At 43.6% G+C, this 15,307-nt stretch overlaps 1 protein-coding gene and 1 long non-coding RNA gene across 7 annotated transcripts in view; one reads left to right on the forward strand and one right to left on the reverse strand.

Annotated features, from left to right (window-relative positions):
• LOC114669269 (inositol 1,4,5-trisphosphate receptor type 1-like) overlaps window positions 1-12,251 on the forward strand; it is a 186,557-nt gene extending 174,306 nt beyond the window's left edge. For all 6 annotated transcript variants that reach the window (XM_051920995.1, XM_051920989.1, XM_051920990.1 and 3 more), the window contains 2 exons: window positions 9,796-9,957; window positions 11,108-12,251. In XM_051920995.1, coding sequence (XP_051776955.1) covers window positions 9,796-9,957; window positions 11,108-11,194 — 249 coding nt within the window. In that variant the 3' untranslated portion in view covers window positions 11,195-12,251. The remainder of the gene's footprint in view (window positions 1-9,795; window positions 9,958-11,107) is intronic.
• The window catches only part of LOC127526220 (uncharacterized), a 388,781-nt gene that overhangs the window by 291,361 nt on the left and 82,113 nt on the right, over window positions 1-15,307 (reverse strand). The window lies entirely within an intron of this gene.

The following is a 15,307-nucleotide window of genomic DNA, read 5'->3' on the forward strand; positions in this document are numbered from 1 at the left end:
GAAAATCCGCGAAGTAGAAACCATATGTTTATATGGTTATTTTTATATTGTCATGCTTGGGTCACAGATTTGCGCAGAAACACAGGAGGTTGTAGAGAGACAGGAACGTTATTCAAACATTGCAAACAAACATTTGTCTCTTTTTCAAAAGTTTAAACTGTGCTCCATGACAAGACAGAGATGACAGTTCAGTCTCACAATTAAAAGAATGCAAACATATCTTCCTCTTCAAAGGAGCAAATAAATCAATAGGGCTGTTTGCTTTTAAGTATGCGAAGCACCGCGGCACAAAGCTGTTGAAGGCGGCAGCTCACACCCCCTCCGTCAGGAGCAGAGAGAGAGTGAGAGAGATAGAGAGAGAGAGACAGATAAAAAAAATCAATACATGCCCTTTGAGCTTTTAAGTATGCGAAGCACCGTGCAGCATACTTAAAAGCTGCACACAGAAGGTAGCAAAGTGAAGATAATCTTTCAGCATTTTTAGACGAGCGTCCGTATCGTCTAGGTGTGCGAACAGCCCCCCTGCTCACACCCCCTACGTCAGGATCACAGATAGTCAGCGCAAGAGAGAGAGAAAGAAAAGTAAGCTGGGTAGCTTCTCAGCCATCTGCTAATAGCGTCCCTTGTATGAAATCAACTGGGCAAACCAACTGAGGAAGCATGTACCAGAAATTAAAAGACCCATTGTCCTCAAAAACCCGCGAAGCAGCGAAAAATCCGCGATATATATTTAAATATGCTTACATATAAAATCCGCGATGGAGTGAAGCCGCGAAGGGCGAAGCGCGATATAGCGAGGGATTACTGTAGTTTGGTCAGACAGAACTCTATAGTTGGAACCATTAGGACTCTTTCTAATTTTTTAGGTCACTGTGCTGCTGGGGACACTAAAAGATTTAGAAGCAGTTATATCCCCTTGCCCTGATCTATGCCACACCACAGTTTGATTGTGGAGGTGTACAGACAAGTTCTTGGACTTCATGGGTTGTTTTTTTCTCCTGATGTGGAGTTTGAATTGTGGACCTTCTGTACACAGGGACATGCAAGTCTTTAACGATGTCCATTCAGGTCAGTTTGCCACAAGTGAACTCCAGTCAAGTTCCAGACACATCTCAAGGAGAATTAAAGCACCTGAAAACAGTCTATAGGACCACAGTACATGGTCTGAATACTTCTAGAAAAGAGATAATGATTCTTTACATTTATATAGTGCTTTTCTCCATACTTGGTGCCACTTCAGCCACCTCTAATGTGTAACATTCATGTGGATGATGCGAGGGCAGCCATTATTGCACCTGTATGCTCGCATTAGTAGTAGTAGTAGTAGAGAAGATTAGAGACTGGGGATGATTACGCAGCTAGAATGACCAGGTGGACAAGTTAGTCAGGACATTGGGATACACCCTACTGTTCACGAAGGATGATCTTTTATGACCACAGTCAGGACCTTGATTTTTACGTCTCATCTGAAGGACGGTGCTGTTTTTGCAGCACACTGTCTCCATCATTGCACTGGGATCCACATTCAGACCACGGGGTAAGCGCCACCTGCTGGCCTCACTAATACCTCTTCCAGCAGCATCCCCAATCTTTTTCTGGTTGGTCTGCTATCAAAGTACTGGCCATACTATTTTTAATAATTTTGCAAACCTTACTGAAAACATGTTATCACTTTGTCATTATGGGTTACATGAATGTATCCATTTAAAATAAAATCTACGACACTATATTGTGCAGAAAGTGAAGGGGTATAAAATCTTTGAGTGTGCCGTAAGTACCGGTAATTAAATAATCAAAGAGAAAATACCATAGAATGAGTATTGTAGGAAGCCTTGGGTTGTTGAATTTATAATGGTGTCGCAAGAGGGAGGCAATACTGCATCACTGATGGAAAAGAAAATGTAAAACTGAAGAAGCAAGGCAGTTTTAGAGAAGGCACAACAGCATGAGAGTATCTGGTAATATATTATAAATAGGGTCTAAAATAAATTAAGGATAATGTGTGCAAGATGAGAATAAGAGCACACAACTACTGGTCATCTGCTTGCTTCAGAGAGCTGTGAGTGGGTTGCATCATTTTTATTTCAACATGTTTGTTGCACCATCTTCTAATTCTGTGCAATTTGAGACAAATGAGCAAAGTGCTTCTGAGGAAAATGCCCCCCTGATCTATCTTACCTGTTGTATCTTAAATGCAGATATCCTTCCAGGGTCAATCTTTGTTTGAGATGAGGGTGCATGAGACTCCACAGTGTTGTTAAACTCGTGACTGACAGGTGTCTGCGTTTCTTTCACTTTTTCTCTTCGCTAATCCAGGTGGTTCGTCGTGTGGTGGGTGCGTCACATGCTCCCAATCTCTCCTCTCCTCCTTAGGCTCCCCCTATTTTGCACCTTGTCAGTAGGCACTTGGGGTCTGCAATAGAGGGGAAACAGTTGTTTGTTAACAAACATTCATTTTAAAAAAGCAAAATAAAAATTTCAAATAACTTTTGGAATATTTCAGCTTTTGTAGCCTTGGGTACAGGAATTCTGAATGATAACCACCAAACCCCCTTTATGCCTGTTTCTGCTCATCGCATGGTATCCCCCTTTTAACTGATACTGTTAGAGGCACAATTTAAAAAATGCCACATGGGTTTTTGAAGAAAAGTAATAAAATGTAATCCATGATTACTAATCTTAATAGAGAGAATGCATGGCCAAAGATTTACAAGAATTGTGATTTAAGAGGGTGAGTATGACACTCCCTACTGGACATAAAGATTAACCCAGGAAAAAGCTTTTTATAATAAGACTGTCTTCTTAATGTGGCCATTTTTGGAAGATCTACGTAAAAGTAATTACGTTAGACGAGAAGTTTAAAAAAAAGACTCAGTGATAGGAGCCTTTTTAATTTTTATTCTAGCCTTCCTGTCCCATGATCTGGTTATTTATGAATATGTGGTAAAGCATAATTACACTGTAAAAATAAATAAAAACCACAGTAGTGTTCATCTGACATTCTGAAATCCTTCAAGCGAATTTTACAGTTCAGAGAAGAGTCAAATGAGAAAATCTTTAACCCTCTATGGTCGCCCCAGTGAAGCTGGTTTTATCAAATGTTTTGATTTTCTTATAGATCTTGTATGTCTGCCAACACAATATACACCTTTCCCAATTCCCTAAAACTTGTATAATGACCATGTTGAAGCTTCTACAATCTGTGGTAAAAGATCGGATTTCACTGGTGGTTATGTTCTTGACACTGCTCATACCCCCAGAGTTCTATTGGCCTCCCACTGTATTTTGATGAGAACACACCATTCAGCCCAACTTGCCTTATTGATCCTTGCATACCTGCAGAATCTCCTCAAGGAAGAGGGGTTGGTGAGGCCAGTATGGGACGCTTGCCCTGTTATCTGTGTGCGGATGCCAGTGCTGTAAAATGGGTGCTGTTTGGATGGGATGTAAAACTTCAGTCCAGACTCTTTGGTCAGAAGATCCCTAAGCATCTTTCAAAAATAATAGGGAGGGTGGTTTGGTTCCTGATGATGATCAGTCTAAATTGCCCACCATGACTTTGTCCATTCTGGACCCCTAAGCATCCTCTGTCCCTTTATTAGCTATCTCTCGCCCCTTCACCTTCTAATAGCTAATCTGTGGTTCACTTACTAGCACAAGAATGGCAGGTGGATGCTATACCTTGGTGGTGGTTGAAGTCGTTCCCCACTGTCTATGAAAAGTGCTTTTAGAAATGTGATGATTATTAATCTAAGATTTGATGGTCCCCAAGTGCCAATGTCTCTCACACTACTTGGTACCTTACCCCGTTGTATTGTTTGTTCTCTGTATGACCAATGTCCTTTCCCCCTCAGTGTCTTCCATCTTTTGTTAAAGAATTCGTTTTAAAATAATTGAAGTCCATGCTGATTTCCTTCCTAATTCTGAACACTTTGCGGCGTGTTCTCTGAACCTCTGTTTAAACTGGAAAGGTTCAAATCTTTCATGTTTCCTTGCAGCTCATAGCCCCAGTCTTGATCTAATTGTTTTTCTCTGGAATTTCTCAAACTCTGCTCTGTCTTTGTGATTTACAGAATGTAGATTTAGCTTTAGTCATACTACTTTAATTCACATGAATGATTGGGAATGTTTTTTGGTGGTTGTTTATATTGAGGCTTTATTGTTGGTGTTTTTCACCAGGTACTCAAAGATGTCTGTTAGACTGATTGGCAACTCTGGATTGGAGCAGTACGAGTAATTAGGGGTTTTATTGCATCCTGCAATGTACTAACTGGCACCCTGTCCAGCTTTCACCTGATGCTCCTGTGATAGGGCACTAGGGGGCCAGAATGTTTAAGTGGAATATGTCGGTTTAATAATGGATACATTATCTTACACGAAGGGAGAACAACATTACTATTTCTTCATCTATGTACTTTCATACTAAAAGGTGGTACATACATATTTATAAATGTCATAAAGTAAATTTATGTTGGAGGCTTGTGTATGCCAAAGTGTGTTTTTGTCATTTTATAGTCCTAGGATGGCTCCGCTGTTAAAACAGAAGGAAACTGTCAGAGATGCAGTAGCATTCATATTGAGAGATTCTGGTGAGCCCTGAACGCAGACCGTATTGCGCCCACTAAAATTAGTTTTTGTAATGCTTTGTAAAACAATGTTAAACTTCTTGCTGTACAAGAGACAATATAAAATGGAGTGTTTTTTTTTTTTTTTGGCCATTGTTTGTTCTGCCAATATCCTGCCCTAGGAAGTACTTGGGCTCTGAGCCACTGGCTTTGATCTTTCCCACGTCAGGGTCAGTGTGTGCCATGACCTGTTTTTTTTTTTTTTTTTTGTTTTCCTCTTACACAGCCTTTATGTAACTGGTGCTTAAGGTCTTGTGAGATGTCACCTGAGTGGATTAGTGGGTCTAATGCTAGGCAGAACAGAAGAGCTGCCTGCAGAGGCCATGTGGCTAGCTCTGACATTTTATACAATTAGTTTTTTGACTTTGACTCGTATTTGTCAGTTCCCTCCTAAAGGTGGGTTTACATTTTGGCTTTGCCCTCCAGTGCTCTGTTCTGAACACATTTCCTTGGTAGGAACCAACTGCATTTAAACATTTTTATTTGCACTTTTTTTTATTAAATCCTATTTATGCCTGATGAGCTCTTGCACGTTGAGCTGATGTATGAGGCTCTTTTCTTTAGAACAGCTGACTTAACTGGAATCAGGGATTCATTCTAACCAGTTCATGTTTCTTGTTGAATTGGGCTCCTTTCATATCACTGCTCTGGTCTCCTTCCTGATCACCAAGAGTGTCCTCTTCTGATTATGTATTCATTTGGAAGAGGTTTTAGTGAGGCCAGCAGGGGGCGCTTACCATGGGGTCTGTGTGGAGATCCCAATTCCGCTGTTCAGGGATGGAGACACTGTGTTGTAAAATTTGGTACTGTCCATCAGATGAGACACAACTGAGGTTCTGAGACTCTAGTCATCAGAGATCCCTGGGCACCTTTTGAAAAGATCCCCTGCCTAATTTGGCCACCATGGCATGGTCATTATGGATCCTAATGATCCCCTGTCCCTGATTCTCTCTCTCTCTCTCACCCCTTCACCTCCTAATTGCTGATGTGTGGTAAGCTTATTTGTGCACGAATGGCTGCACATTGATGGTAGTTGAAGTGGCTCCCCACTGCCTGTGTAAAGCACTTTGAGTAGTTTAGACAGGTGCTATATAAATATAATAATTAACATGGGCAGGAGACTTGGAGTGCATTTATTTTGAGCCGTTCTGCTTTTAACTAAAATTGTTTTTATGAAATTGTACTACTAAGGTTTTGGATTTGAAACTGTATTGTAGTAGTTTTAGTTGTATCCCTGTAAACTGTAACGCAGAACATTCTCAGACCAACTCGATCCATTTTAGGTTTGTGGGCACCTGGCAGTACTGAGCACAAGGCCGTGAGCCGAACCCTTACTGCCACACACACACCCCTCCAGAGTCTGCCCGTATCAGGTTGGACTTGGTCAAGGATAAAGACTACATGTGGGATTTGAACCTAGGATCAGTGAGGCAGCAGTGCTACACTGTCGTAGTAGTTTGACGTACATTGTAAATGATTACATGAAGAGTGTGTCTGTCTTATGCTGAAGGCACTGCAGGGGTCTTCAGCAGTGTGTCTGTCCCTGTTATTTGAATGTTGTAGTTCAGATGTGAGTCTGAGTGAAGTTTCCCAACATTTGGCATACCTCGTTTCAGAAGTGAGGATTTAACATCAAAGAGGTGCTTCTTGACTCTCCTGACCAACTTCTGCTTTTAGTTGGACCAGACCCACGCCATTTTCCAAGTCTGCTTAATCCAGACAATGGTTGTGGGGGGGTCACAGCAAGGCAGAACCAATACCCTGGACAGGGTGCCAAACATGCACACTCAATAAGGGCCAATTTAGTGTCACCAATCCATCTAACCTTTATCTTAATTATGCATGCTGTTATTCATTTCCCAGTTAAATTTATTTTTAATGTAAATCCAAATTTTTCTTGTATTTTTATATGAATGTAGCAGACATTTTTATGTTACACAGTGAACAGTTTTGCTTACCTTTATTTTTAAGTCATGGCATAGATGGACATTACGGAGGTCTGAATGGTCTCCTCTTGTGTGAACTGCTCCTAGTTTTTATACTCCTACCTGCTCCCCTTTAGCTTTCTGTGTGATTTTTTTTTTTTTTTTTTTTTTTTTTTTTCCCAACACTGACAATGAACAGAGCATTGTGGTTAAGAGTGTGAACTCTATAGAAAAACATTTAAAGGGAATGTTACACACATGTACATGTAAACTATTGAACGTTTCCCAGTACAGAATGGCCGACTGATTGAGCAGCTGGATTTATTAAAGTGAATGATTGGTGGCAGGTTTTCACGTTTTAGAAGGGGGTCCCCCAGGACCGGAGCGGAGAGCGCCACAGCTCTGAAGAACAGATGCTAACTCAGACGAGCCTGAAATGAACTGAAGTGGAAAGTCTGGCGGCTGGAAAGGAAACTGACCAATTTCCCAGTTCCTTCCCCTTTTTTTGTTTTTAAATAACTCTGCTGAATGGTATCTCACATGGGAGATCAGCCGTTCGGTGGTACTGTTTTGTGTATAGTGCCTTTCACAGGAAACTCCATTAGAAGATACATGATGCACCAAACGAGGTCATAAATGGCATGCCTCATTGTAGTTTTCGTACATTTTTAAGATTCAAAACTGAACTATCTGGGGAGTGTGGGCAATACAGCGGTCAATTTGCCCAGCTTCCCATTTCCAAATGCTTGTGAGGTAAATCCACCAGACTCTTTAGCTGAGGGCTGGTAGCGACTCTTGGGGTGAGAATACATGACAGCTGAGCTGTATGTGCGAGAGCTCAGTGTCACCAATGGTTTTTCTCCTCTCCCCTTTCGGCTGCCTTTGACTTGACTGGCCTTTTCAACTCTCTTTTGTCCTTAAGCTACTGGTTACCTGTGAGCAAACGTGGGTGCAGCTGGACACCCAGCTGCCTGTTTAATATGTACCCATGAAGCGTCTCCTGCCACACACGTGTGTGCTTCACGTGTACGATCTGCTGTCTCAGCCAGGACCATTTAGGAGTTGAAAAAACTTGAGTGCAACTTTGTGTTTCTCGCAGGAAGCTGAGAGGCTGCTTTTCTCAGAATAAGTAAGTTGACGCACTCAACTGTGATTTCCCCTTGTGTTTATTTTTCTTTTTGCATTTGTTTCATGCTGTGGCCAGTTGGGAGGCTGGTCAGCACGCCCCCGTGTCTGAGACTGCCACGATTGCGTTGTGGGGATTTCTTCTTCTACCTAGAAGAGTTCACCAGAAAGCCTGTAAATGTGGCAAGATCCACTTCCTCTTGCGGTCTTTGTGCCCTCGAGATGAAAGCCGCTGGCTCGCTGTGCTGCCGGGAAAGAGCAGCTCTTCACGCCGCCTCCCGTGCAGTGATCAGGCTTGTAGGAGGGCCACTTCAGACTGTACACAACGGCACTGGTATGCGGCAGGACCTCAGGAGCAAAAGAAGAGGCGGCAGCCAGGAGGGGTGCAGGCACTCTGCCCAAAAAAAAAGCTGTGTTAACAAGCCCTCTATGGTATAAATAAAACACTCCATAGCAGGAGGAACTTTAAATTGCATCCTTTACTGAGCACAAGGTGCCATGCAAAGCAAGCGAGTACAATTCACATATGAATACGAATATTAAGGCACAAGGAATAGACGTTCACCTCGTTAGTCGTTTCTAGCTATGAACACCAGCCCCCTGGACTTTATCACTGCCTTTATGCAAGGTGACTTGTGACATTTGAGAGAGAGCTGAAACACAGGACAGTGGAGCGACTTGCTTATGGTCACTCGGTGCCAGTAGAGGGGTTTGAACTCCAAAGCCTTAACCTCTATGCCCCACTGTGTGAATGTACAGTATGTAGCAGACCAGCGGGTTTGTGTGTTGCTCTTCTCTTCGCTTGACTTTCAGTTTAAGATGTTGCGTTGACCACCATGGTAGATGCCACCATCACTGGTGCCTCACTGTGTTATGGTAGAACTCTTTGGCTGCAGTGCTACCTGGGAAGTCTGAATGGTTCATTGATGAACACTGCTCTGGGTGATTCATCTTACTGGTGCTGCTCCTGGGCAGACTTTGTTTGGTTCCGACTCGCACTGGAACATTGGCCCCAGTCAGTTTAGTGTTTCCAATAAATGAAGCCTCATCTTTAATACATTTTTTTTTTTTTATTTGCTATACTTTAATCTCCGAGGGGAAATTGTCTTTTCACATGACCTTTTGGTGGTATAGCGCAGGATCACCTATTGTTCAGCACCCCAGTCCTATTTTCTGGGTTTAGGGTGCTGCTCCAGGGCCCAATGGTGAAAGATCTTGGGATTTGAACAGGCAACCTTCTAGACACCAGCGCAGGCCGTTCACCTCAGAGCCACCACTCTGCACTTGTGTGTCCTTACACAGTCCACTCATTTCTTATTGTGCTTTTAGAAGTATAAGGATGACCTTTTCCATATGCCTACAATATGAGCACACGGAGTCGGTATAGAGGGTTCACAAGATGATATTGCTTTGGCCACTGGGGGCAACGCTACCAAACTGATTTGACTGCGTTTGCTTTAGTTTAGAAGGTCATTACTGCCCCAAATATGGACTGTACAGTGAGCTGCTTCTTTTCAAGTGCTATTGAACATGCAGCACATCACCCCTCTCTGGCGTCATGATTAATATTCCTACCTTGCCTCAAAGCTTCTGTTGTCCTTATCTGAAATAACCTCCTTACCTTGAGTGGTGAATGTGAACTAACAGCACCAGTGCATTCCGTGGCTGACAGGTGGTCAGTTCCTGCAAGTGCTGGTAAAGGTGAGATTGTTCACTCCAGAGAGATTACAATTCTGCAGATGTCTGGTGCCAGATGGTACCAGTGGACAGATGAGCCTAGCTGTACTGGAGTGGGGAAGCTGCCCTGGCTGTCAATATGGAGGTAAAAACAACAAATTCTATCACATAAGATTTGTCATCTTCTGGTTAATTTTTCTTTTTTGGTGGTTGCTGTCTCTGCAATCAAAGTGTCCAGCCAAGCTGAGGGAAATTTTGGGCTTTGTCTGACCCTAGCCAATCCATGATGAACTTTGGCTTTTTTTTTTAGGCTGTTAAAGGCACTATGTAACACACTAATGGACTTTTTGCATCACATTAACAATGGAAAGGAGTACAGAAATATAACTTTATCTGCTTTAAAAATTTCCAGCATCATCACATGTGTAGCGTTTGTGTTGCAGGAGCACAACCTGGATTGGTTTCCACGGATGCGTGCCATGTCGCTAGTAAGCAGCGATGCTGAAGGGGAACAAAATGAAATCCGCAACCTCCAAGAGAAGCTCGAGTCAACAATGAAGCTGGTTTGCAACCTGTCTGGTCAGCTGAATGAACTCAAAGAACAGGTAACGGCATTGTGTGCAGCATGTCAGTGCTGACGTCCTAATTTGTCCTTTACCATTCTTTCCATCTTTGTTTTTGTACACAGACCCGTTTGAACTTTGCACTCTTTTAATCTGTGTAGCTGCAGTGTAACCAGGCACTTTAAAAACATGGGTACAAGTTGAAAAGAGTAAATCCCGAGTCTAACATGCTAACTACTCCAGCTGTGATTTGGGAGGTGATGGGCTTTGCTAGTTGGCACGAGGCAATATGGGGCAGCCCTTTAAGTCTGGATCATGTTGGCAGGTGTAGGACATCTAGTTGACTTCATTAATACAAACTCATGGTTGTTGACAGTCTGTTGTCAGAAGTACTAATCAAGGGCCCATCCCTAAGCCCACACACAGGAAATGGAAATAGAGATGGAGTGGACAATTAATCACCCAAACACGCCTAACTTGTGAATTTCGGCTGACAGGCCACTTATTGTGCCAGAGCCTCCCATCTCTTCACTAGACAGCATGCATGGATTCCCTCCCCTCCTCTTAAGTTTCATCTTATGACCATATCATCACTGTCCCTGCAGCATTGCCATCTTTAAAGGGCACTTAGACAAGCTGCTCTTAGTCAGACCTTTGTGCTTCCCATTAGCACGTTGAGAATTAATTTGCCGCATGACCTGAACTTGTAAGAGTCACATGAGGCCCCAAGTAAACCATGGAATGCTTGTGACATGGAGGTCCAGGGTGAGTGGTGCAAATTTTGGGGTTGCCTCTTTCTTTGACACCTAGTCTTACCTCCTCAAGCTTCCTGACTGCACTATGGGCACACAGGCACAGACCTCCAAGCAGGACTCCATTAAACAGCACTGTAGCAGATACTATGGTTTTTACCATCGAATTTCATAAGAATAAAGTTCAACCACGTTATTTTTAAAAATGTTACACACGCATCATTAACCCTTTTTATAGTAGCAGCTTAATGACTAGTCTGACAGTGAAGTGCCAGCCTCTTCTCTATTAATATCTTTTTGTGTAGCTAACTTAAAAATGTTAAAGGGTCTGTCTTGTTTCTGGTTCGACTGCGGCTTGCATGTGCCGACCTGACATTTCAACAGGAAGCCCATCTTGGTTCCAAGTACAACACTCCTCATAATTCTCTCAATTTTTCCAGATGACTGAGCAGCGAAAGCAGAAGCAAAGAATTGGACTGCTTGGTCACCCGCCCCACATGAACGTGAACCCGCAGCAGCCTGCCTGAGTATCCTGTGCCTAGCTTGGGCAATCAGTTTGCCAAATCCCAGTGATTGGATGGATCTGCCCACCAACACAGCCCCCCCCACCCCTTGACAAGTCTCCACACGGAAGAGCATATCCCAGCCCACCAACCCTTCATTCCCACTTTATTTAACTGTGCCAATTATTTTCAGGGAAGAGGAATGCCTTTACTGGATGAACTTGAGGATTAGGACCATACTGGACAATGAAACAAATAAAGGGCAACAGGAAAGACTTTGAGGACTACCAGTATTTAACGTTTCATTTTTGTATGTTGTGCAATATGAATTCAATTTTATGCAACTATCACAGTGTGCAACTTGTGAATTATGTCTTAAAGGGATGATGGGTTGGGGGGGTGTCATGTAAAGGTAAATAACGGTCACTTAGAAGCACACTTTAACCACTGAATTCTTTCAGGAGTTTACGTTCTTTCCAGCTGGTAGCACAGCTAGTGGTGCCAGTCCTTGCGCTGTAACAGCCAGTGTTGCGTCTCGGCCAGAGTTGTCATTTGGGTTTGTGTACCCCTGCATATGTCTCATAAGAGTATCGTGAAGTACGTATTATGCTGCATTTGTGGGCCTGAATAACAGATTCCTCGCTCTTGGATATTTGGGAGCTGTATGGCCAGCAATTTTGCCAGCTTCTCTCTAGGAAATGCCTCCGCTTTCTGTTAAGAGACTTCCTGCCACTGCTGTGGGTCCATTCAGCACCTTTTAAGATGTGCACGAGGGCACCAATTAGCTACCTGAGAAGAGAACCCCTTGGTCAGCCCGTGTACCGTCTCTATGCTGCTTTAATGGATGATGGCTTCCACCACTCCCAGATGCCAGCTTTGTCAAGCAAGTGGATTTACTGATATTTTGTACGTTTTGTCTGCTGAGCCTTGTACTCTTTGTATAGCACACTTGTACTAAAGGAAATTTTAATTAACTGTGGGGACGGGAAATGTACACTGAGTATTAATATAAAAGGACTTGTTAAAGTTGTAAATTCATTGCAAGTTATTTAATAAAGTTTATGAAGCAATGTTTAATCTCCTATGTTCGAAAGTGACTGTGAATTGTATTTGTTCAATAGACCCAAGTGTAGTGTTGACCACCTGAAGACCCACCTTTACAAGTACCCCAAAGACAGAAGGTCTGAGGTGTGCTGTCCTTCTAAACTCTCCAGCTTTTCTTTTAGGTATGAAATGCAGAGCGGTAATCGGTGATGGCACCACGTGGGCACACAACTTCTACTTAAATGAGGTAGGCATGTATGAAAGGTATGGCACTCCCACAAACCTCTTTGTAACTGAAGGAATTTGTCTGTGGATGACTGGCCCAATATTTCGCTGAGCTGAACAAGACGTTATTTCTCTTAAAGGAGGTAATGTTACCTTCTGTGGCCAAGGGTGGGCTTGCCTTTCCCCAGTAGACCATCCGGTGGTGACATTATTGAATAAATGATGGAGAAAGCAAATGTTCCTTTATATTTTTGTGCAGGTGTGTGTTGGCATTGTTTGCATGAAGACCTGCTGTCTGACTGTTGAAAAAAGTTAACCATTTCCATGGGGTGTACTTACTTTTTCACATGGCTGCATGTTTGCTGGAGGCCTTGCAGTAGCCTGACAGAGTGATGCATTGATTTAAATGACATGTTAACGGCACATAAATGAAGTTCAGAGCTGCTCGTCATGGTAAGCAATACTGCAAAATCATCTTTTACAAAATGTCTACCTTCACATTTTTTTTTTTTTTTTTTTTTTAGCATGTTCTTTCGCTCGACTCTCTGTAGAGCGTGATTGATTGCTCGGGGCTGTCATCTCGACGCGCCTGGCTGAGCTGCTGTGACCCCTGGTTGTTCTGATGCATGGTGGGGGAGGGGGAAGTGTCTGCACCGTGAGTCTCGAGCCTTCCGCGTGACACTCGTGCTGTCTGGAATGGGGTGATAGAGCACTCGGGCTTGTGCATCATGTCAGGCATCCGTCATTTGTTTACCAGCTAAACAGTCTGAACAATGCCGACTTTGTGCTGCAGTCCCCAGCTGATAAAGCTGCCATGAAACTGAACTCCTGGACTTGTCTGTAGACTGAAACAGAGTGGCCATGTCTCCATGTTTGACTTGGATGGCTGCAGTCTGCCCCTGCCACGGTGTGACCACAGTCCTCTCCAGTCAGGCTGTTATCTAGTGCTGTCATGGTTCATCTGTGTTGGCACAATGTAAAGATGCTCAGTGAATCGGAAAAGGTTGCCAGGGTTGAAAAAAGTAAACCTGTATGTTGGCCTCTTTGAACGGGAGCCTCCGCAGTGAAATATCTAGCAAATTGTCTCGGCTGGGGTGGAAACAGGCCTATTCTAGTGACCTAATGATTGTAGCTCCTGTTTTGGATAAGCATGGCATCAAGTGCTATTCAGTGTCAGCCATTAGTGATGAGAGAGCCCTGCTGAATTTGCATTGCCTTGAGTGGTGCTGAGGTGTCACCCATTGCACAGCTGCACCCAGATCCCAATCCGGGTGGTTCACGGTGTGGTGGGTGCGGCAACCCACTGTAATCGGCACACCCTCCCAACCTCCTCCTCTCTCCATGTTAGGCATCACAGAACTTCGCCAGACTATAGTGAAATGCATTGAAGTCTGTGGGGAAGGTGAAACTGAATGAGGTGTGAGTGGCTTATAATGGTGCATTGTTCTTGTAAGCCTCACTTAAGGGCCAGGGAAGAATTTGCCAACTATGGTGAACCGATTTTTTTATTGTGGCCAAATGGTAACCTGAGCTGTGAGTCTGCCATCCTAACCACTGTGTCTTCCTTAGATAAAATTAATAGAAGTAAATATCAGAGCAGTAAAATGGTCTGCAGGCGGTGGCAACAGGAGCAGGAAGCTTGAATTCAGTGAGGCTTGGCCCCGACAGATTCCACAGCCTGTAGTCACCTCTCTCGAACAGAACAGCTCAGTTTATGGTCTTGCTTGAAAGCAAATCTTCTCCCAGGGCACAGGTTCCTTGAAGGCCACATCAGGTTTTCCTCCAGGATGTCCCCGTATTTTTCTGAATTCATTTTACCCCCACAATCCCTTCCAGTTCCTGCCATAGAGAAGCCTCCCCTCAGCCTGATGCTGCCACCACCATCTATCATCGTGGGCATGCTGTGTTTCTGATCATGTGCAGTGTTCAAACGTGGTGTTTAGTCTGATGACCAAAAAGAAGAGGCAAAGCTGTGACCATAAAACCATCTGACAGCAGAGTTGTTTTTCATGTGCCTTTTGGCCAACTGTCGCTGAGACGTACTTTTTTTTTTCCTTTCTCTCCTCTCAACCTCTGTAGCTTGTCACTCCTTCAGACTTCTCACGGGTCTCTTGGTAGTCTCCTTCACTCGTCTTCAGTCTTGGTTGGACGGCCTACTCATAGCGGATTTCCACCTCTGCCATACTTTTTTTTCCTTCATGATTGGTTTAACTGGTCACTCAGTGACTTGGACATTTTTCTTGTCTCCATCCCCTGACTTGTTGTTTTTTGGAGCTACTTGGTGTGTTCTTTCTGTCTTTGTGGTGTTGGGCAGACCATCATACGGACTCCCCACCAGTTGGGACTCCCACATTCAGTTGTACTTTTATGGCACTCGGATGAAAGCCCAAGACCGGTGAATTCCATTGAGCTAATTCTGGGATTTCTAAACCCAGTGGGTTGCAGCAGTACAGCTTAAGGTGTGTCCTATTAGCACACATGCAATCAATTTATTTTTCTAATTTTAGACCACTTTGCAGAGAGCTGTTTTCACTTTAACATTAAAGAGTCTTTATCTACTGATCAGTGTCAGTGTCAAAAACAAAACAAAACCCTCTGTACTGAATGTTGTATAATAAATTTAAAACTTCCAAGGGGGTGAGCACCATAGACTTGAAGGTCAGGAAATGGATGGTTCCAAATTGCTCCCCCAAAATCAGTGTTGAACAAATTGGGCTGCTGTCCCTATCTGCACTGGAGTAGAATTTTGCAGCAGTGTTCTTAGTTACATGGAGGTGAGACACCCCCCCCCCCCCCTCACACACACACACACACACACCCCCCCTACGCTGACGTTTCAATGGTGACTCCATCTCACGGGCTCATTTG

Source organism: Erpetoichthys calabaricus, chromosome 18 (genome assembly GCF_900747795.2).
Source record: "Erpetoichthys calabaricus chromosome 18, fErpCal1.3, whole genome shotgun sequence".
Classification (NCBI taxonomy): Eukaryota; Metazoa; Chordata; class Cladistia; order Polypteriformes; family Polypteridae; genus Erpetoichthys; species Erpetoichthys calabaricus.